Below are 23,770 nucleotides of genomic sequence, written 5' to 3' on the forward strand. Positions count from 1 at the left end.
TGTATGTCAGTTTTTCTTCCATGAGTTTTGCATCAATGATTTATATTTTTGTGTGAGCTTTTTGTGTCTTGTTCTAGGCGTTATGTTTTTTTTTTTTTTTTTTTAATCCGCAGGGTAGGATATTTTGTGTTGAGGACCCTCCCCTATGTGTCATACTGTGTGCATCCATGTTTTATCCCTCTAAATCTTAATGGTGTTATCTGCAAACAATTCAATTGTCAGTGTCATGAGTGTTGGTCTTAGTTATTAGAAAATATCAGACCGAATAATGAGAAGTGTTTACATTATTGTCATATTATAACAAATTATAATATATATATAATTTATATATAAAATATAAATATAATATTATAATACAAAAATATGTATAATAAAGTTATAATACATTGTGTTGGATGCTGTAAAAAAAGGAAGAAAAAAACATAATGGCATAGAGTATAAACGAAATATGGTAAGAAATAAAAGTAGCAAAGTTTCTCAATAAGATCACAAAGACAAAAGAGGTCAGCTTCATTGTCTATTTTAATATCTGGAAAAGGAAACTCATGTTCACATAAGTTCCTTTCAGAATGGAAAGAAGTTATAAAACAAGAGTTAACATTTTGGTCATATTTTAATGTTCTTAAGAAAATAAAACATAAAACAGGATTTCCTGATATGTAGCAAGTAATGCACTTTTTTGTGCCCCACTGGTAGCAATTCCAAGGTAACATTTTAATATATGTAAATAATTCTTCAAAGTAGTCCAATACCAACATCAACAAATTCAACAAATCTGTAGCAATAAATCCATAACAACAAATTCAACAAATCCGTACCAACAAATTCAACAAATCCATACCAACAAATTCAACAAATCCATACCAACAAATTCAACAAATCCATAACAACAAATGCTCTGCCCAGCTCCTCTGATGGTCAGAACACCCATGCTGGTTTTGACACTGGTCTGCAATAGCAGGGGGGAGGGTCCTTCAGAGTGAAAGGGCATCACAGGCCAAATAAAGACATGGACATTTGCATAAAATTCAGTACATTTGCATTCAGACAATATGTACATGAAAAAATAAAGGAATGACTTGTATCATTCATTTTTAAAATAGATATTTGTACATTAAGACGTTTAAGTTGTAGTTCCTCATTCGACTTGTGTTTACGCAGTCCGTGGTAACTTCATGTGCAGCTGTTAGCCTTAGTGTCTTTTTAAATGACTTTGACTCTTATACAGTAGCATTTTACATATGCTACAGGGTGTCCCACACCAATATGAGAAATTCAATTCATGGGAAAAAGACACACACAGACAGATGTTTCACACACATGACATACATTCCAGTGTGACAGTACTGTACATGAGCAATGAGGTCGTTCAAAACCCCGTACTTAAAGCTGGCAATTAAAGAGCTAAATGTGGAATGCCTTTTGGTCTAAAGACGAACCCAGAAAGATGGATCTGTAGAACACATACAGTAGCTCAGCACCTTTTACTGGAAATGAGCAGCTTAAGTCACTACGTCATACGTGCATTTAAAAAATAAACTGCAATGGTAAAGTAAATTTTTTAAATATCTGTTCAGTAGTACTTGCAATAAATGTATGCAATGTCAACATGCATGCACTTAAAGAATATATTTAGAGCTGCCTTGCTGAAATAAATGTGTTCTGAAACAAATTTTATAAACAAATAATAGTAATAATAATTAATAAATAAATCAGAGAGGTGCCATTTGCAGGCAAGGTCATCACACATTCAGCTAAATGTATGCATGTTTTTTTTTTTAGTTTTTTTTTTTTATCAAACAAATTTCAACTCACATTGACACATTCCTTCAAAAATCAGAAGGAATGAAAACTCTTTAAAAAAAGCCAAAAGGCAATATATGTTAAGCTGTACGTTTAAAGAGTGCAAAATGTAAAAAAAAAACGTCGGAGTAAAAATATACCAGAGACAGAAGAGCAACTTTAAAGCAAGACTGAACTTGTCCCCGCAGAGAAACACATCTAGATCACTCTTTCGATAGCTCAGTATGAAAAAGGGCAAAGAGACAGAAGAGCAACTTTAAGACTGAAGACAAGACTGAACTTAAGACTCACTTGTCTCACAGTGAAACGTGTCTAGTAATTCTGCTGATCTCTTGGAAATTCTGGTGACCTATTTGAGCACTTTCCAAAACGCTGCGTAAATTGGGTTTGATCGGGCCTTCAGCAGCATTTGAGAGAGCCTTGGTGTGAAGCCCGCAACGGAAGCTCGAATTCAACTCTGCTCTGGACCATCAGAAGATGAACTTTTTTTTGATAAAACAACCAAGTGAACTGCAAGATTCAAGCAAGACACTGGTCTGACAGACACGTGTAAAGTGAAAAAAATATATATGAAAATGGAAGTGATGTAGGATGTCCCCCAGAGCCAGAGCTACAGTAGCTAACTCTGTGTTTACTCTAAGCTTGGTTCAATTCTTGATTTAAAAAAGAAACAAAAAAAAAAACATATTTTGGTGTGTAGCTGCTATGTTGTAGTTCTTATTTTACAAAAGTGCTCCTTTTAAAACTGTCTGTCTTTTGTGAGTTGAATTACAGAGGGTCTGAGATGTGAATATTGCACAAGAACAAGGGTGTGGGGATGTTCAGCAGTAGGAGGCGTGAACTGGACCTGAAAAGGCGCAAACATTCGTCCGTGTTCACGCGGTGATCCGTGAGCTTTTCCGAAATCGAGAGAACAGGAAGCACGTCGCGACGTCTCGGGAACTAACAGGAAAGCACTCTTGAAAAAACAGGAATAAATAAGCGATGGGGCGACTCTCGGCGCGTTTGTCGCCGCTCGAACTGCGCCGATGTTGGAACAGAGAAGTCCTGAAGAGGCACGGGTCGTACGGATCGAGGCCGGGACGGCCAGCGGGGGCGTGGCCGGCCGCCGGGCAGCGCTCTCAGGCCTCGGTCTCCTCGTACGCGGGCTCGTTGAAGGCGCGGTCCAGAGAGGGACTCGCTCTGTGTTGGGAGTACTTCACCTGCAGCAGGTCTCCCACTTCGCTAATCGCACTCAACGCCTAGAGGGAAGAGAGGAGTGGCAAATTGCATATTACCTCTGAATAACATGAACTCCGTTCATTTTATTTAAAGGTACCTGTACCCAAGATACTGACATGGCTTATTTTGTCTTTATGTATGATTTGTATACACTTTAGGGCAGCAGTACCCACCTGGGAATCAAACCAATAAACTTCTGATTGCAAGCCCAGTGCCTTAACAGCTATTCCACATTGCTTAGCAAAAACATACTGCTGCAGGAGCTGATTCCACAGGACACAAAGACATGCAGCCTAAGCTGGCTCTGTGGAAACTGATCCCAGAATGGGATGCACAATGATGTGGAGTATAATCCTCCACTCTGTAGGCTGATCACAGAACAGTAGGACTGAAACACATATAGTATGCACTTCCCACAGCATTTGCCGATATGTGAAAATGAGGCAACGCTGATTTTGAAGTTTTTGTGCAGCCTTTTTTTTTGTGCAATGCTCACCAAACTTTTGGGATGAAGGCCCTGCATTCAGGAGCCTCTGCAAAACAAGGCACAATGAGCCAACCATGTCATCCAGTGACTTAACTGGAGCTCAACTGCTTAATAGAAATGACCTGATTGGATAATGAATGGACGTGAATTCACATGTCAGTCATCTCTAAATCCCTGAGGAGGGCGGAATCCAGGACCAGGAGGGGACGTTAGGGGATTCAGGGGGGTAATGTGCAGAGCCCTGCAGCGAGGCAGGCGAGGCTCACCGTGTCCAGCATGTCTCTGGTGTGGCCAGCGGACACGCAGAAGCGAGCTCTGGACTCGATGATGGGCGTGGCCGGGAAGCCCACCACAACCACGCCGATGTTCCTCTTCAGCATCTCCCTCCCAAATGCACTGGGGAACAGGAAGGGAGAGAACTCAGGCCAACAGGACCCCACTATTGTTTTAACAGCAGGACGGGACAATCACTTTAAAGGTTTTAGCTCATTCAGTGGCTGACCAACTTGTCAAGATGCATACGAATTGGAAAAAAATAACATGTAATGCTGTGATTCATTATATTAGGGAAAAATGCCCAATAAGACTGAAGTCCACCATGTACAATTCTGCATGGGGCGCCTTCCTGTTATTGGACACCAACAAAACCAGAACCATTACAGGATTTTGTATTTGAAGAGCATTAGGGACAATTAATAATTATCCAAAATCTAATCACAGCCCCTGTAAACATGGATCTCAAATCACTCTCTCATGCTGCTTAGGGGTGTATTCAGCAAAAAACTATCATAATTTTGATTTATGCCAATCATACAGTACAAAACTTTTACTCTCATGGGTATACTGTTCGATATCAGTGAGAAATCATTACTTTTACTTTGGTCTCGAGCAATGGCAGTATACCTATCCTAACCTTCAGTGTGGGAGGAAACAGGAGTACCCAGAGGAAACCCACGTGAACACGAGGAGAACATGCCAACTTTATAATTTGTTAACTGCACCCACTGATCGGATTGGATTCCTGACCCCTGACCTATGACACCTCAACACACCTACCCGATTTTCGCAGGCATGTACAGCATCATGGGAACGACGGGGGAGTCATTATTCCCGTAGATGATGAAACCCATCTCCCGGAGCCGGGTGCGGAAGTACACCGTGTTTTCCGCCAGCTGGTGAATACGCTCTCGACCTGAGGAGGGGGGGGGGGAAGGTTCCGGACACATTACACACGGCTCTACCTGCTTATCCACAGCCATTTACAATTCTATCATGGCAGGATACACTACAAACATAACATGAGCTACACTAGTAAAGGCACAGTGCCAGTGATAGCAATGACCGTGTCAAAGCAGAAGTGAGCAATGGTATTTTAGCACAATACTGCCAGAGGAAGGTTTGTGGAATCGAGAATGTTGTGGGTTCAAATCCCAGTCAGGTCACCACTTTAGCACGTATGTCCCTACACATTGGAGACCACTGGGTACTAAAACAGTGACACATTGTACAATTATCTGTCCATAGGAAAATTAATCATTTTGAAGAACATGGAATAATAACCTTAGCATTCCTATATACCAATCTAGATATTCTGTATTAAAGTTTACCACAGCTCAGTTCTATTTGCTGAATGGGCAAAAGTGCAAAAGTAATCAGTCCCTGAGAGCAGTGAAACAATACAACTTAATCGTGCTAAAATCATTCCCACTACTCAATGTTTATGTTTGCTGTTTTAATGTTTTACTCTCAATGTAAATGGGAACGAAAGGCCCTGTCACACACGCATCCTTAACCCGTAACTGTTCCGGAATTTTTCCGTTTGGGCGTAATGTGTAAACAGTGCTGGAGTTCATTTTCCGTGTAAGGCATTCCTCCAATTTGCCGGGTCGGGACAAAGCAAGATTTCCGGAAAACTTCCACAATGGCTCTAGTGTCGGCAAAAGCAGCAACATTTCCGGATGAGGCACGCAAAGGGTTATCGTTTTACGTAAAACCTTTTGTTTCTTAATAAATACTATACCGAATCAGCGCCATAAACAATTATTCTTCGCATCAATTTGAGACAATGCACAAATCTTCTATGTGCAATGTCTCATATACAGAATGCACAATAATTGCTAAGAGGGCAAATATAGTGAAGTATTTATTACAGAAATTGTGCCAGAAACAAAAGCTGCATTGTGTGATATTGTGAGGGAAATTAAAATATATTATTTAGGAATGGAATAAACAAGTGCCGCTGTCCTTACTTGACATGGCTTTGTCTATTGTAAGAACACCATCACAAAATTGTCTGTGTGCTATATAGACCTACTTTTCCCTGGTAAACATCTGCGTCAGGCTCTTTCACAAAGTTTCACTCTTCAACTGTGTTGTGTTGGTAGGACTTACATAGCTGCAAGAGATATTCAGACAAATACCTGTCTGTTTTAAAGACAAAGTAACATAAAGTTAATATTTGTCCCGCATTACTTCGGAGAGTAGACATCCTGCCTTGCCTAATCTATCTGGAACGGTCATGTCATATGTGAATAGGCTTGACACTGAATATTTCCATACAGGACCACCATATAAGACCATTTCCAGCATCAGATAATCGAACCAGCCAATGTTGCGGGTTCCATGTGTGAAAGGGGTTTAAATGTAAATGCCTGCCATTTCTCACAGGCACTCTGTTAACAGACTTGAAACTGGACACATTAGGAAGAAAGTCCACAGACGCTGAATGGGCTTCATAACTCTCTGCTGCCATCTGGTGATAACTTGCACAACAGACTCATTGTGTTCCAAAGTCTCAAACTTACTCTAGTAAAACCCAAGATTTCAATTTATCCAGGTCATCTGAGGTAATGGAGTGCCTTGTGCTATTTCAGTAGGGTGACTTAATCTGATCAAGTATTCTTTGTCCTTTAACTTTTTAATTGAGTTGTCATAACAATCCACTTTTAAGCTGAGACAACTCGATTTGTTTAGAAAAATTGTTGTTTTTCGGGTTTTACAGCACCAGGTCTTGGTGTTGATATCTATTTACATTCTGTATCCCTTGACAGAATGAATATCAAGTCAGTACCATTCAACTGGACAAAGGGAAATTATAAGAAAGCAATTACTGCGAGTCCCATAGACTGGGATTAAATTTTAGTAAATAATGGTAATGTCCTTCTCTGGACTAAGATGCATGTGTTCATTTTCAGGGTCACGTTATGAAAAAATATGATGCACATCATCTAAAGTACTGATTAAATTACTTCACCAGTACAAAACCATATTCTAAGCATTCCTTGAAAACATCTCTTCAGTACCCAGAGTACTGGTTATCAGATATGTCAGGCCTACCTCCTATAGCCAGCCTGAAGACAACCGCGTGCTTAACTAAGATAAGCATACAAGGGCCATGCCTGGCTGAGCAGGAGCATCTGTTAGCAGCCCAAATTCTCAGCAGGTCTAGAGCGTGTGAAACACCGGCTGCTTGAGATTTCTTTGCCTTCATGCATGCGTCCTTGCAGACGTCAGTGCAGACGTCATACCCGAAGCACTTCCTGGTGCAGGACGCTACGTGCCTTCTCGTCTGGGGGATTTCACCCCGATCGCCAATCACACCATTTTTAATGATACACTCACCGATTGTCGTCCCGTCCTCCCCCATGATACACTTCATAGAAGCGATGATTTGCTGGGCTACAGGGGGCGACATAGAGGTGGCGTAGGCCGCACTGTGAGACTGTGCACGGAGATAATCTATCAGATCCTGGGGGACAGAACCAGTGGAGACATCAGACTCAATGCAGACAGGATATTCTTGTAGTTTCTGGTCTTCTGGTGTGTAGAAATGTTCTCCGAGACGCTGGCCTTAATTCAATTATTACTGATCCTTTGTCTCAAAATGAAAGGCAGGTTACGAGGTTACGATTGATGACAGATGAAATCGCCAACCTTTGGAAAGGAAAGGCGACGACCTCAGAATTTCATTTTGAGTCAAAGTTAAGGTCAAGCACTGTTTGAATCCAGGCCAGCGTTTCACAAACAACAATGTGACTGAAACCAAAATGAAAGAGAAATTCAGTCAAGCTCAAATCAATCATTCCTTTTTTAACCCTTTATGCACCAGCAAAATTTCTGAAGATTTGAAGACTACTGACAGTTTAAGAAGAAAAGTTTTCATTTTTGGCTAGTAAAATATTTTGTTGAGCACTTAAAAAGTATCAGTGAAAGTTTTTTTTTTTTTTTTCAATTGACCAGCAGGCGTTGAGTGCAGCCCTTGGGCACAGCCACTGTGTCCCTGGTCCCACTTTACCTTCTTCCCTCCGATGTACCCTCCTGCACCTCCAAAGCTCTTGGTGAACGTCCCCATCAGTATGTCCACGTCCTGGGGGTCCAGGCCAAAATAGTCCAGCACCCCCCGCCCGTGTGGTCCCAGGGCGCCGATGCTGTGGGCCTCGTCCAGATACAGGTAGGCCTTGTACCGCTTCTTCAGAGCAATGACCTCCGGCAGCCGCACGATGGAGCCCTCCATGCTGAGACACGCAACAAGCTACGTGTGACACTTGTGAAATGCATTCATTTAATCAGACCGCAGCAAAGGCATCCAAAATCAACAGCAACTGAATACAGCCGCTGTTTAAAACAGGGTTATGTACCAGACCCAGGATTTCAATCGACTAGCAACCAGCGTAACCTGAGTGAGGATTGAACACATGGTTTTAATAGCTGCAGTACCTGTAGAGTATGTTAGAGTACTTGTAGATGCCCTGTCGGTACATTAGAGTAGATGCCCTGTTAGTACATGTTGTGGATTACCTGTAGATCCCCTCCACCACTATGAGGATCTTCTTCCACGGCCTGTGGGTTCGAGGCTGACCGTGAACAATGGCGTCTCGCAGCAGCTTCTCCAGACTCTGCATGTCTGAATCACAGGGGAGTGTGCTCCATGAACACTGCAATGTTCCCACTAAACACAGTTACAGCACCAGGAGGTCCCCACTAGGCGAGACCTCACTTGTGCAAAGGCCTTATTTACACACAGTCACAAGAACATCTGTGCTGCCGTCTATTAAAGGAATTTAATGGTCTCTGCACTATGGGGATTAATCCAAGCCCTTAAATCCCATACTGAGATGAGAAGAGTGCAGTATAGATTTATCACACCAGCATTTTTACTTGACTGACAAGAGGGGATGGGCTGTTGCAATATAAACCTTGCTTCCTGTTCCACACTTCCTGTCAAAACAAACCATTCAATGTTGTGAAAAAGAATGTACACCTTTCATTTTTCTGGTTTTACATATTAGGACATACCTAACCCTAATCTAGTCCTCACCAAGTCCTAACAGTAGATACATATGACCTCATGTGATCCATACTTTGCCTTTATTTAGTCAACCAAAAAGAAGCCAACATGCAGAAGCCATGCGTGATGAAGCAAGTGAGCTCTTAGGCTGCGTCTGAAATGGCAAAAATGCTGCCTTCAAAGCCATATTCCAAGGTGGGAAGGCATTCAAAGGCAGCATCGGATGTATCCTTTGTCGGGTAGGATATCTCACAGGTTTTTGCAATTACCTTCGGCTTCTTACTTCCGTTAAAATAACAGTGACGGAGCTCGTTAACAAGTGTGAGAACAGTCATACTCACATTTGTAGTCGTTGTAGTTGTAGCTATATTTTAAAAAATACATTTTAATTATTTAATATACTGGAATAACGCATTTAATGTCATTACATTAATCACATTACTTTTCTGTGATGTCATCCTGCCTTCAAAGTGCATCCCAAATTCATTGCCTATTGAGGTTCCATTTCCGTCAGGACGATACCTTCGGTGGGAGCTCACTTCTAAAGGATGTAGGCAGCAAGGCAGCTGCCTTCAGTTTGAGCCGCAGCCTTACTGTTTCCGTAGCTAATCAACTCAATAGTAATTACAACCAGGTGCTGCTAATCAAGCACACATGATTAGATCATCAGGAAGTGCTACCACCTGTATATAAAGGCATAAACATTGACAGATTCCCAGAATTGTTGCTGCTCATCATTCTGGGAAAGGTTATAAAACCATTACCAGTGAGAAAGATCATTTTCAAATGGAGAACATTCAAGACAGTTAAACAATCTACCCAAGGAGTGGGTGTCCCAGCAAGTTGACCCCAAGACCAGGTCGTAAAATGTTCTGACAAATTGCAAAGAACCCTAAAGCTACATCCAGGGATCTACAGGCCTCTGTCAACAGTAAATTATAGTTCATGACTCCACAACTACGAAAAGACTGGACAACTATGGACCATAGACCATAACAGCCTAGATTTGCAAAATTATGCCTGAATGAACCACTGTCCTTTGGAAAGACGAGACCAAAATATAGTTGTTTGGCCATAATGCACAACGGCATATTTGGATAAAACCAAACACTGCTTATGTATCGCCCCATGTAAACTGTCAAGTATGGTGGTGGAGGGGTGATGATTTGGAGATATTTTGCAGATGCAGAACCTGGACGCTTAATTAATTTCATGAATTCCTCTCTATACCAGCATGTTCTAGCGGGAGACCATGTCTGACAGCCAAAGCTTGGCTGAGAATGTATTGTGGAACAGAATGATCCTAAGCATACCATACCAGTTGGCATAAATGAATGCCAACAAACATCAATGAGCTGAAGCAGTATTGTAAGAATGAGGGGGGCAGAATTCCTCCAATATAATGTAAGAGACTGATAAACCTATACAGAAAACGATTACTTCTGGTTATTGCTGCTGAAGGGGGTTCCACAAGCTACTGAAACATGGGGTGCACTTGTTCAAAGAAGGCGTTTGCATGTTGGCTTATTTTTGGTAGAATAAATCATGTAAAATCTGATGTGTTATTTGTCACATACTTTTAGATTTCTAATTAGAAGTGAGGACTAGATGAGGGCTTGTTATTTCCTAAAATGTAAAACCAAAGAATTTAAAGAGGGTGTACTTTTTAAAATAACTGTAAATTGAAACATTTGTTTTTGGTTTGTTCTTGCATATCCTGTTGTGTGCATATCAAATCAAATTTATTTGTGTAACACATTTGACAACCATCTGTCACAATAAGACCCTGGCCTAAATCACCACAAAAGCAACCCTGGGGAGATAGTGGTAAGAAAAAACTCCCAAGGTGGTGTTTGGATATGGATGAAAAGTTTCTCCAAGAAATATGGCTTCACTCAGTCCAGTAGGCCTCACCCTAGGTGTGGAAGTTCAAGTCTGTTTTTTCATATTAAAGGAGAGGGTTGGACTCGTTCTACTGCTTCTCAACAGTGTCTCACCAGGGACCAGGTTTATCTGCACCACCCAACCCAAAGTATCATTTTACATTTTTTCAGGTAAAGAAGCAAAACTGGTTTCCTGCTACAATGGCAGAGGTCATTCCTTCAGGGATGAATGAAGAATCTAAGCGTATACGCGATATCTCACTGTTGTGTTTGAAGACACGGATGGTGGACCCAGACAGTCTGGCCCCCAGCACCAGAGAGGTATGGTTCAGCTCGTCACTCAGAATCAGACAGCCCTTGGGGACAGAGAGCAAGAGGAAGAGACTTTAGGTCACATGACACTGCTCACAGAGATGAACTAGCTACTACCACAACCTCTCTACACCAACCAGAAGGTCAGCTCCCATGCTGTATGAAATAGGACATACAATCAAAGCAGGGAGAAAACCATGGGGAATTGGCAGAAAAGAAGTATAGGATGGAGAGTGGGGGAGAGAGGGAGAAAGAGAGAACGAGAACAAGAGACAGAAGGAAAGAGAGCATCTGAGAGAAAAATCTATGCAAGGCTTTTCGTACTTTGCCTGCGAGTGCTGGGATATTCATGGAGTTGGTGGCAAACCCCATACCGAACACCATGGATGACTCCACACCCAGGAACCTCGCCACCAGCTGCTCCAGCTCTTCATGTTTATCCAGGTTACCTTAGGAGGTAGAAACCGACATAAACACACACACACACACGCCCTTTTCAAATTTTTCAGTTGGGAAAGTATGTCTAAACAAACAGACATGTACAGGAGGAATTGATTGCTGGAATCCAGGACGCAGCTGTAAAATAGCAGTCAAGGAAACACAGGAATAACATGGCGGTGGTAGTGATGATGTATGAGAAATGTCATTTAAAAACATGGGCGGTCCAGAGGGTGAAGGGTTTGTGTGGCATACATTTAAGAAATGAAAAACTGTGGCATCGATTCTCTTAAATGACGGCAGGAAAAGGGAACCAGTTATATACATGTTTGTTGTTTGTCAATTCAAAGTAGCAGTGCCTGTGCCCACAACCATTTTTGAAAAAGCATTTCTTTGCATACAATGGACTGAGAAATAGCTTTTAGATAGTGAAAACCTAATCATCTCCCCAGTTTAAATGGCTAGTATTTGCCTTCCACTCTGCCACAAAATGGCCACCCTACATCACCCAGTTGGAGACTATACTTTGGTGGTGTTTATGAAATGAAAGCTGTAATATAAATGCAATTTGTTATAATGATCATCCACCCATCCATTATCTATACCCGCTTATCCTGTGTAGGATCATGGGGGGTGCTGGAGCCTATCCTAGCATTGGGGGAGAGGCAGGAATACACCTAATATGCCAATCTATCGCAGGACACACACACCATTCACTCACCTTTCACTCATACACTCATACCTACGGGAAATTTAGAGTCTCCAATTAGCCTACCTGCATGTCTTGGACTGTGGGAGGAAACCGGAGTACCCGGAGGAAACCCACGCAGACACGGGGAGAAAATGCAAACTCCACACCGAAAGTCCCAAGCCAAGATTCAAACACACAGCCTTCTTGCTGTGAGGCGACAGTGCTACCCACTGCACCACCGTGCCGCCTATAATGATCATGATAATATAAATATAAATATAATGATAAGAGCGTCTGCTAAATACCTGTAATGTAATCATGATCATTCATAATTTCGGGACTGTACTGTATTGTTGTAGGGCGGTGTAGTTGCCGCTTATCAGACCCCCAAAGCAAAGCAGACAGCACATGATAAAGAGACAGTGCTCAGTTGCAAAACACCCTAGTGGTTCTCCATAATACAGTGTAATCATGTTTTGTATTGTTGGAAAGCCAATGTCATGGGGAACAAGTTATTTGAAGACTTGGGGTTTTGCTTTTATCTTTGAGTATAAGGGGAAATGTGGAATGGTTCGGGGAGACTCGCCAACATGGTCTCCTAAGCATCATATGTGTTTAGCCATTCAACTAAGCACACTTTTTGTACCACTGTATAGTGCCATTAACACACAATACAATAAATTGTGTTCCTCGTTGACCCTTAACACTGTACACCTAGCAGTTTTAAGGTCCAAACATACACACAGAACTCAGGATATCTGAAGCCCGTAGCCATCTACCTACACATTAGTGTCGTAGCAAGACAGACAATTGTATTTATGCAGGCTACACAAGCCAAAGGCACATCTGCGTCTACCAAGATAGACAGCGATTCATACAGAGCCACACTACTGGCGAAAAGCAGTCTCCTTTGCCTAACTGTTAGCACAGAGGAAAGGTTAAAACATCATTTTGGAGTCAGATAACGGAGATAACATTAAATGAATCCTGTTCCAGCAGCACCGGGTAAGACTACACATGTTCCTTCGCCACTCAGATACTTCAGCATTTCTTACAGCAGTGTAGCAGTCAGACGGCTCCATACGGGCGGCATACAGTGCAAGTTGTGCAGCAGTGTGAGTGTAGTTACCCGTCTCCTGCCTGGTGCTGCCAACTCCCACCCCGTACTTCATGGTCATGTCGGCCGCAGCATTGGCACACGGTCCTGAGTTCTCGGCAAAGCCCAGGTAGTTATACGAACCGAGGTTGATGACATCTTTGACCACGTTCCCTGTGTAACTGTAAAACAAAAGGACAAATGACAAAGCTGGCAAAAATACACCTGAAGAGCAGTGGCAAAAGGTGAAGAATCAGAATCAGAATCAGCAGCAGAATTGGTGTGTGCGTTGGGCAACGACAGGGTGCTAACAGGAAATCAGTCGTCTACGGATGTCAGCAGAAAACCAACCAGCCGTGTCAGGCAATCCGTTAAACTCAAGGTTTCTTCTTTCTTGCCCCCTCCTACCGAGGGGAGAAAACAGTAGAGGGGGCAAGAAAGAAGAAACCTTGGGTCCAATGGATTGCCTGACGGATTTCCTGGGATGTGCTCTACTTTTCTGGGAACTGTGATCACATGAGATTGACTGAGAACCAGTCTTGGTTGTGTCTTTTGGGAGAGCATAAATTCCAGCCCTTCACTCATTCTGATGGCAGTCTCTTTTGAAGCTGCTATCTCCAGCAGGTTTTATGAGCATGCAGTTGTGAACTTTATTAGATTGCTGTTTTTCCCCCCCAAAACTTTCGGTTTTATTTTAGTTTCTGTTTTAGATGTGTATAGGTAGGGTTGGGAAATCCAGGTCTGTGGGGAGACCCTCGTTTTTATTTCTTCTGTGTCCAGTGTCCACTTGTGAGCATTTACCTGTCCTTATTTTGTGCAAATAAATTCCATTGGTTTTGTTATACATCCGTTTTATGTTTGTTCTTGGTGTAGGTGGCATATCTATATGTTGCAGACAGTGCTGTGCTTGGGTTATTGCAATCCAAAAGAATTTTGGTTGTAACACCCCCCCCCCCCCCCCCAATATTGTACTGTTCAGCAGAGATATAACTACCAACTAGTACTCCAAAGTACTAGATAAACAAACCTGTTCAGGCTTTAACAGATCTTTCTGGAAGCTTGTTAGTGTATTAACTGGAATCCTTAAATGAATACCACACAAATCTGCTTCTAGTAAAGGCACACATGGCTCCATATTCAGGTGTTATTTAAATCCCTGAACAACAAACAAGATAAATAACATACTACATGCAAAACTTTAAACAGGTATTTACAAGGTATTTGCACATATACGGTCAGCCCCAGATAGCCATTACAGCAATCTTCCCAGTCGAGCGGTGTGTAACGATGCATAACTACATTCAAGAACGTTTGTGGCCTCAGGCTTCCTGACCACGGGACTGACCCTCCGCTGAGTCATGTGCACCATTAATTGTTTCTGGTCAACCAAATCAAAATGAAGTGTCTGTCAACTTCCTCCTATGCAATAAACTCTGCTTGATCAATCAGGCACCAGCTTAGGGCAAGGAACACCACCTATTAGGAGGAATGGGGAGCCCAATTTAGCAGGCTTAAACACTAAAGCTGTACTCAATGGCCACGTTTTTATTGCTTGCTCTAATACCACAAGTCAATCAAATGTTTGTGTGGCAAAAATCATCTACCAATCAGGTTCCAGTGAACACATGCGGAATTCCGTTGTGTCAGTGAGCATAAAATCTCACCAAAAATGGCTCTGAGGGGGCTCTGGGGGTTAAGACACTTTTCTACCCGACCAGACACCAATACGGAAATGGACAGACTTCGCTCTGCGCCCCAAAGCACCTCACCTGACCAACGAGAAAGAGTTGGCCCGCCACCATCCATAAAATAAACCAGGCTGGTTTATTTCCCATCAACGGCTGTTTTGAGGAATAAGTATCTACAGACTTTTCCTCCGTACCTCCCTTGCGGCTGGACCTAAGTGGCAGTTTTGTGCACATCCCAAATCCTCTTGAGTGAAACCTAAAGTGACCCGACTTCAGAGAAAAGGTTTCTCAAGAGCCCCTGCGCACCTGCCACGGACCTTGAGCCAGCTGACACATCACCAATCCGAATTAAGGACTGGCCTCCCCTTTTATTTCTGTCAAGTATTGAAACGCATTTTAGTTAATGCTGATGTCAAACCATAGGTTAGCGAAACCCTGAAATACCTGATTAAGTAATTTTACTGCTGTTTGTTGTTGTGTTTTTCATTTCCATACGTGCATTGGTCTGGAATAGCAAATTCCATGACCTTGTTGTTTTACATTGTTAAAACTTAATTTTATGAGACTGATTAAATGGACTTACCATGTAATATAGAGTAGGGTATCACAAAGTCATAACACAAATTAACCTTCCTTAACTGGTAGTACTGCTAATCTCTATGTTTAGCTATCGCAGAAATATAACTTCCTCTGATGAAAACCGTATTATGCAAATGATTTCTTTCAATTTGTTTATTCACTTAGCCATTATCATACCCAATAAATATTTATCCTTTACTTCCAAACCATTGTCATGGCTATGCTATTTCACTAAGTTGGGCTCTCCAGATGTACAGAAATCTGATTGGTTGTTTAACTCAGTTCTTCTGAATAAACCTGCCCAAACGTGACAGCAGGTGATACACAACGTAATCCTGAAGTATGTATGTACTGAGATTGGTTGGAGCAATGTGGGTGTTAGTGAAAGGATGTCTTAAAATCTGATTGGCTGGACTAGACTCAGAGAAAAAGAACCCTATCAGTGGATGTTTTTGTAAATCATGCTGCAAAAATTCTCAAAAATCCACATGTATTTGAGGATCGGCGACATTTATTTGTGCATCAGCTACATTTGTTCATGGATTATCTGCATTTATTTGTGGATCGTCTACATTTATTTGTGGATCAGTTTCATTTATTTGTTCGTCAGCTTCATTTATTTGTGGATCAGCTGCATTTATTTGTGAATCAGCTACATTTATTTGTGGATTGTCTAGATTTATTTGTGATTCAGTTACATTTATTTATTTATTTTAAAGACAATATTACCCCCATATCTGATTAGCACAGTAGTCCCACATGCAATACACTAAGCACATACAAGACCTTACCGCAACCTTATGGGTGACTCACTTGAATGTCCAATTATAGTCATGGGACACCCGTTCCACCAGGTCCATCTTGGCCCCTGGGACACTGCAAATTGGCCGGTTCCAGCTGTCCCGAATTCGCATGTACAAATTCCTGGTGTAAAAGTTCTCAAAATCCTGATAAAGAGGCACAAATTCCTGCAGACAAAGACATTTTAAACTTAAGACGCTCCACCCTGAAACAATCTGAACACTATTACACGTCCCTGTAATGTAATCTCAATTTACACAGGTGAAATAATATGTGGCCTAAATCTGTGCAGCAAAACTATCCAAAAGAAATAATACAGATTGTCATCACCTCAGATAAAAGCAGGATGCTGGGAAACCTGAGACATTCTGCAACAAAGAGCTATTTCAATTTTGTTCTTTAAAATTTGAAATTAATATCATGGGATCACAAATAATTCAGATAAGTGCAATATGATTAGGTTACTTAACCTGACCTCCACACATGGAAGATTAAAACACATTTAGGCGATACCAGGTGAGGAAAAAATACATCCTAATCTTTCACACAGCACAACAACTAATGCAGTTTGTACATCTTTGACACAGGGATAAATGTTGAATTTCAGTTCAGAGTAAGGCTTCATCACAGTGGAGCTACCATGTTATGTCAGCGACTCATATGAGCAAATCAAAGCACTTGGCTCTTCCATGTTTAAAGTGCCTTGTTGCAAGTTTTATATATTTATTTTCCACAATCTTTGTGCAGTCTTATGAGCCTAATGTGACTTGATGAATAAAAGTAAATTAGTTTCAGGGAAACCCAAGTGGTTTAAGTGTGGGTTTTATGGTGATAGAATAAACCACTTCAGAAGCAATTCAAATGAATCAACAAACAATTATTAAAATTAATGTAACAACAATAACAAAGTTGTGAGTGCTTCACAATATTGTATTACTTAAACCATGGGATTAAATAAGAGATAACAATTCATTTGACCTGACAGAAATACTAAGCAATTGCGAAAAGTGCGCATGTACCCTGGCCTAACAATTCTTCGTTTGCTGTTTCATAACCACAAAGCCTATATCAGGCTGTTAATCAGTAGAAACCCACCTAACAACATTTTTAGAAGGCACTTGGAAAACTTAATGGTTTTGCAACAGCTAACTGACATGAATGATCATTTAAACAGACAAAAAATAACATTAAAGTTAAAGGCATACTATGCAGGATTTTAGCCTTACTGTGGCCCTTTGTTTAATTATAATCAAAGAAGTAAAGGCAAGTCCAAGGTTAACTCTAGTTAAAAAAAAGTCCGGTCAGCTTTTCTTCTTGCTTTGCTGTATCTGGCGTTGCCATTGTAGCTGCGAGCTAGCTAGCAACAAACACTCAGCTGAAATCTGACCCAAAATCACAAGCTCTGTAGCCACATCCACCCTCCCAACATAGAGGAAAGAGCACCATACCCAGTTACAACCCAAACACAATTTTAGAATAACAAATGCAAATAAAGGTGCAGAAATTCAGCAAAAGTTCCCCAAAGACATAGACTGCCAGTGTATCACTGACATGCCTTAGCATGGTTATTTTATAATATTTTCAAGGTAAAAATCCTGCATGGTATAGTTTTTTTTTGAATATACCATTTCAGTTTTAGTGTATACTTTAGATTGGCCCAGACTGTTTATGTGAGCAATGAGCAATTAATTTCCTGAGGTTTCTGGTAACCTGTCAGCTTTATAATTGCTGACATAGAGGCTTTTGCAAGTGGTTTAAATGAAGAAAATAGGCTACATTTAAAGTAACTCCAAAGCAACTTGTACAGTAATGCTATGCTACAGCTAGTATGCGTAAATTGCCAAATTATTCTTCTCAAAGTTGTGTTTAATCTGATTTTAAGTTACTATTTCCTTTGGCCCATGCAATCCAAGCCGCTGCACTCAAGGAAAAAAGTACTGCCAAGATACAAAAATGAATATTTATGTTTTTATACAATTTATATACAATTGTGAATAACTGCTAGAAAATTATGGTATTCAGATATTCAGCCTCTTGATACAAAACATTTGATTTACCAAGCGTATGTTCTTGCTGTAAGAACAAACCCCATGCCAGCCTCTACAGTATATTAATCATTATATTGCCATAATAGTCATTATCATCAGAACCTTCTGTTAAGTATGTAAAATATCCTTCATCGCATACAAAAACTGTCTGGGCCAATGGAAATCAAAGGAAAAGTTAAATAACATCAAAAAACTCCACAAAATGAACTATCCCCTTAAACTGTCACCATTAAAACTTACAAAATTTTCCTAACAACCATGACTGGCTCTATTCCTATCAGTCACTGATTGTGCATTATAGCTCCAACCACATTAAGGATACACATATATTTTTTAAAACTTTTGCCCACCTTCTGTTCTTCCCGCTCTCTGGCAATGTGGCATTTCTCAATTTTCCACTCCCTCAGGAAGTCCCTCAGGTACCCAAAGATAGTGAGGATGCCATAGCCCATATATGTGAGGACGGCCACCAACATAGGCGTCTCCTCAAACGACTCCAAGAAGGGCCTGCTGTATAGTCCTCCATTGCAGGATGCCTGCTGGCCCAAAAAATGTAAGGTACAGTTTGACATAAAGAATGACATTAACATGACATATTAAGTCACAGTTTACCCACACACTGTACCAGTAACTTACAAGTAACTCTCTGGCACAGTGCATTTAAAAAGCATTCTAAAGCTTGATATGGGACTGAGTGACAGGCTACGTCTAGCCTATAATGTATTGCCGTCAAGGTATTGGCATCTACAACGTCCATAGCAAGAAAACTAGGCATTTAATGCTATTTTAAGAACTTTAACTATGACACTAGTTAACCTAATTTATATTTCCATCAGAAGCAGAGTGTGCAGAGGAATTGTTTGTTCTGAGTGTGCTAATAATAGGATTCTATGCTCAAATGTGGAGTTAAATATCCTCCAATGTAACATTGGTGAAACTAAATCAATTTCAGTTTCCATTCATTCAAATACAGAACACTCAGCATTCATAAGCTACAAACAAGTCTAATTTATGTTTGTGACTAGAGTTGATTATGCGAAAGTAAGCAAATGACTTCATCAAGAACAAAAAATACACATTTTTGGAAAACTTAACACCCATTACATTCATACCAGTGGGAGTGTGATGGAATTAGAGAACAACTGCAAATTTTAGATTAAACTAGAAACGCAACCCCAACTATGTCGTTAAGGCTGCACTAGGCCCTACCCATAAGGTTTCAATGGGCGTAACTGTGGCCTATTTGTCCTAGCAAAATCAAGTCATTGAAAACTTGCTGCTTAGCAACTACATGTGACTAGTCATGCCTTGCTCTCAAATACCTCTGTGGAGTAGACCGCGACATCTATGCCCGGCGGTCACCTCGGGCCCAACCAGATCTTAACCGCAGCACTTAGGCCAGGAACTTAACTTAACTGACTAAATATCAAAGAACATGGGCCTACAAACTATAAAACTGCAGAAAGGACTGGTAGAAAAACTACAGTTAGGCTACGTGATGCATTTACAGCTAATCTCCTTGGGCTGTTTCACTGACTAAAAATAAACACGCAATATATTGTTGTCCCTCTAACACAGTGGTTCTTAACCTTGTTGGAGGCACCGAACCCCACCAGTTTCATATGCTCATTCACCGAACCCTTCTTTAGTAAAAAAACTAACTAACTGCAGACTAGACTGAGGGGTGGACCTCTGCGGCGGAGGCTCCACCGAACCCCTGAGACCGACTCACCGAACCCCTAGGGTTCGACCGAACCCAGGTTAAGAACCACTGCTCTAACAGCTTCTGATTTGCATAGGGCTCCTCTCTGCTGATCCATGTGGAACAACAACAAGCCTCAAAGCATGGATGGAAAATTATGAGACCAGGAAGTCCTTATGTTTGGGACAAAGAGCATTTCTCAGTGCTGATTCCAGTGGAAAACTGTGTAAACCGTTTTATTTGTGGATGAATTCTAACTAACAAATCTGAACACTGATCTTTATTTGATATGTGTGGTCTTAAGCAATTCGTTTTTTTGTTTTTTTGGGGTGTGGGGTGTGGGGGGTGGGTGTACTGCCAGTGTTGTTTAAAGATGTTGTACACCATGGATAATATTTGCACACTGAATTATTCCTTGTAGCCTTCTTAAATATTCAATCATTCAAGTAATTTGTTCTGTGTCGTCTCTCAAACCACCTGACAGTCCTTAAGTAGTTCAAGGGGCTGCAATGAGAACAATGGAAATACATCTTTAATTAGTCCTATGTTCTTCTGTTTAAAGAAACGTAGTAAGTAGCGAAGTGAAGGTAGGCCATTGTTACGGATGTGTCACCCTATGATGGACCAGAGTTGGAAACCCTGTGTTGTCGTTCCCTTTGGCTGGATTCTGAATAGTTTACTCTTACAATGATCACGAGGAATGCACGTGCAGTAGTGTTGTAGATATAGAGCACTTATGCTACCCAAAAGCCAAGGTCCTACTCCAAAAGGAGCAGGGGCGGTGGTTGAATTGATCAAAGATACCGCGGCACGAGAGACGGCACGAAGCGCAGTAATCGTGTAGTGCGGCATCCCAGGACTGGACCACTCCCTACTCTCTCTGCCCGTGGGATAGTTGCTTCGAGCAGATTTTCTCGGCTCAAATTCACACATTCCACGAATGGGCTGATGCCTCCGGAACAATGTCAACGTAAAGACAATGTGAAAATATATGGGCTTAATGCTATTTGCTTCTATTTGAAAATTATTAACTTTTTGCGACCCGGGTTTCCTCAAAAGCGGTTACTTCATCTTTCATAATATTAGTCTAACGCAGGTGATTACGAAAAGCAGAGACGTTAGTTCGCTTTTCATCTCGACCTGTTTAAATTTTAACGCAGCTCTTGAAATTCTAGCGATGGAGAAGACAGTCATCACAGTTATACATCTGAAATACCCTGTGTTAGCTAACCACCAGCTGCGATGGAGAAATATAACTTTATCCTCCATCTCGATATAGCCTATATTCGAATTTATTTTATTTATTTTGATAGTTATCGGTAATAAAGTTAACGTTGGCCGGCTTTTCTGATTGGTATTGGATGCATACCCTGATTGATTAACGTCCAAAAATAACATTACTGTATAAATCACAAGCGATCCCATCTTGTCGCAATGTCTCACCAAAGTTATAATGTTTGAGAAGTAGCCTACCACCAGCATTTACCTGACAATTTGCAAAGTTGCCTTGCACGTAAACTTAGTCTAGGTCATTATTAACCGGCCAGCTAACTAAACCCCTAAAGTTAGCTATGAAGACAGTCAGCAAATTCAAATACAGCTACACTACCATAACAGCCTTTTCTGGCATAAATAAATGTTGAACCAGTCCATCCTACCCGATGGTTGTCACCAGGGCCTTAATTACCTTCTCCTTGGGGTAGAAGGAATTCTGCAGCTGCTGTCGCTGGAGGTGGAAACGATTTTTTACGTAGCCGTTTCTTCCCGGTTTTCTGCCGTTTGTCTTATGATGACAAGCATCCCCATTTGCGGACTTGTTTGCCGAACATTCAGTCATAACGATTAAATTATAAAATAATTCGAAGTAACCTCCAGGATTACAGTAACTTGTATTGTTAACAAACAACACAGACGTAGCGACGTGACACCTATTTCAGGGCAAGGCACCCACTACAGTTGGAAACCTGACAATACCGGAAATCAACGCCCCTAGCAACGGGCGAAAACCAATTATAAGTCTTGGCATGGAATAGGGGCGTGGTTTACTTCTGCATATTTAGCAAGGAGTGGTCGACGCATAGAGTCCGACAGTAAATTCAATGGAAATGAACTATAATAACCCTTCACCAATTGTGAAATGGTGAAGGGGTGTGGAGCACGGTGAGCTCCGAGCTGAGCACCAACCTGGCCACGCCATACCATAATGGATGAACTCCAGAAAACTACTGTGACCCAGTTTATTTTAAAAAATCATTTAAAAGTTTTATTTATTAGTTGATAGTTATTGACGTTTATGGTAACCGGTTGATACACGTATCATATGCACAAAAACGATTTTTACAGTCTGCAATAACCTAACGCTATTGTTTCAACCATTTGCATTACATTGCATTGCATTACATTTTCTTGGGCCGACGCTTTTATCCTGAGAGACGTAATACGTATTTAACCTATTCCCATTTGGGCAACTACAGAACGCAGATTCGGTATGTTATCCATGCCCATGAACATCAAGTCTAGTTCTCGCAGTAAGCATCTAACTCAGTAAAGTTATGGAAAGTCAAGCTAGAGTGAGACATGATTACAAGTGATATGACAAAGAGCTGCAACATCAAGACGATAGTACAAGTGCAACACCAAAGTGGTAGATCAAGACACAAGTGTAACATAAAAGTGACAGATCAAGATTCACGTGATATACAGATATCTCAGACTGGGAATAACTGCGGAGGAGTAGTGTTAGAGTATACTCTGAAGCGATGCGTAATCTTTAGACCTCGGCGAAAAATTGGCAGTGAAAATTTGCACGAAAACCTGTAGATCGAAATCACTATCATTATATTTGAAGTGAGGGGTGGAGGTTAAAAAATACAAACAATAATAAACATTTCTGCAATGGTTTTATTCATGCACAATATATCTGTAATGTTGTATGAAGTTGAAATACCACTGTATGCTAGCTGAAATAACTTTGTGTCAAAAGAGTGATTGGTGAGGATGGAGCTCAGATGTGCTACTCAGTGAGGTAGCTATGAGAAAATACATGTTTAGCCCTAGGGGATGGTAGCAGAGCCGCAGGTGTGCTGTGTTGTGTTCGTCTGAAAAACAGGTAAAAGGTCATAGCACTGTGGTTTGCTAATGGCTCCAGGTAACCGTGTCCAAAGGGGGATGGGGGTAATCTGAGCTGCTCACACGAGGGCCTCTGCTTAAGCACGACAGCCCTCTTTCAGCCCGTATTGTTTGTGTTTGGAGCCATGCCTCTCTCGTTTGGAGGGGCGTCTGTGTGTGTATGGGGGTTGTGGCAGGGAGTGGTGGAGAGGGAGGCACTCAAAGTAACTAATGAGGAAGAATATCATTACTTATAATAATACAAACACAGCCCATTTATTTAAACTTCTGTGAAAGCAACGTACCCTATGGAGTATAGGTCCACTGCTCTTATACACACAGAAAACAAAATTATGAATTGAAAACAAAAACATTAGCAGGTGGCAGGATAATGAACCAAGGCAGATCATCTTTCTGGGGAGGAAGAATGTTACACTATTACCTATTACTGTGTGTGTGCAAGTTTGCTGTGTGTATGCGTGTGTGTGTGTGTGTGTGTGTGTGCGCACGCAAGCACATGTATATTCACAAGTTGAAAGTAGATAACAAAAAAGAGGAGGGAAGCTTTGTGTTGATTGGTGATTTTGCATCACTTGCTCTTGTCGTAAAAACACTTGTCACTTATT

General features: G+C 41.2%; 1 protein-coding gene across 6 annotated transcripts; it reads right to left on the reverse strand.

Annotated features, from left to right (window-relative positions):
• Positions 1-504: 504 nt before the first annotated feature.
• LOC135257007 (serine palmitoyltransferase 2-like) lies at positions 505-22,004 on the reverse strand. 6 transcript variants are annotated; one of them, XR_010330567.1, is made up of 13 exons: positions 21,724-22,003; positions 18,685-18,873; positions 16,299-16,453; positions 13,252-13,400; positions 11,318-11,442; positions 10,944-11,037; positions 8,309-8,414; positions 7,806-8,025; positions 7,133-7,259; positions 4,568-4,703; positions 3,778-3,907; positions 1,240-3,044; positions 505-1,191 (listed from the first exon to the last, which is right to left on the reverse strand). XR_010330567.1 is itself a non-coding variant. In XM_064339337.1 (12 exons), the coding sequence occupies exons 1-12, from the start codon at positions 21,871-21,873 to the stop codon at positions 2,925-2,927; spliced, it is 1,698 nt and encodes a 565-aa protein (XP_064195407.1). In that variant the 5' UTR covers positions 21,874-22,003; the 3' UTR covers positions 505-2,924. The 6 variants fall into 6 exon arrangements, 4 of the variants coding, with proteins under 4 accessions (XP_064195407.1, XP_064195406.1, XP_064195409.1 ...); XM_064339337.1 differs by having other exon boundaries at positions 505-3,044; positions 18,685-18,870; XM_064339336.1 differs by having other exon boundaries at positions 505-3,044.
• Positions 22,005-23,770: the final 1,766 nt, after the last annotated feature.

Source organism: Anguilla rostrata, chromosome 6 (genome assembly GCF_018555375.3).
Source record: "Anguilla rostrata isolate EN2019 chromosome 6, ASM1855537v3, whole genome shotgun sequence".
In the NCBI taxonomy this organism is placed as follows: Eukaryota; Metazoa; Chordata; class Actinopteri; order Anguilliformes; family Anguillidae; genus Anguilla; species Anguilla rostrata.

Excerpts from the sequence above, each read along its gene's own strand:
- LOC135257007 (XM_064339336.1), bottom strand. The coding sequence starts at position 21,873 with ATGACTGAATGTTCGGCAAACAAGTCCGCAAATGGGGATGCTTGTCAT. Across the intron at positions 11,443-13,251 it reads CAGCACCAGGCAGGAGACGG|GTAACCTGGATAAACATGAA; the intron begins GTAACTACACTC and ends CTACCTCCTAAG. Across the intron at positions 11,038-11,317 it reads TCCCAGCACTCGCAGGCAAA|GGCTGTCTGATTCTGAGTGA; the intron begins GTACGAAAAGCC and ends TCTGTCCCCAAG.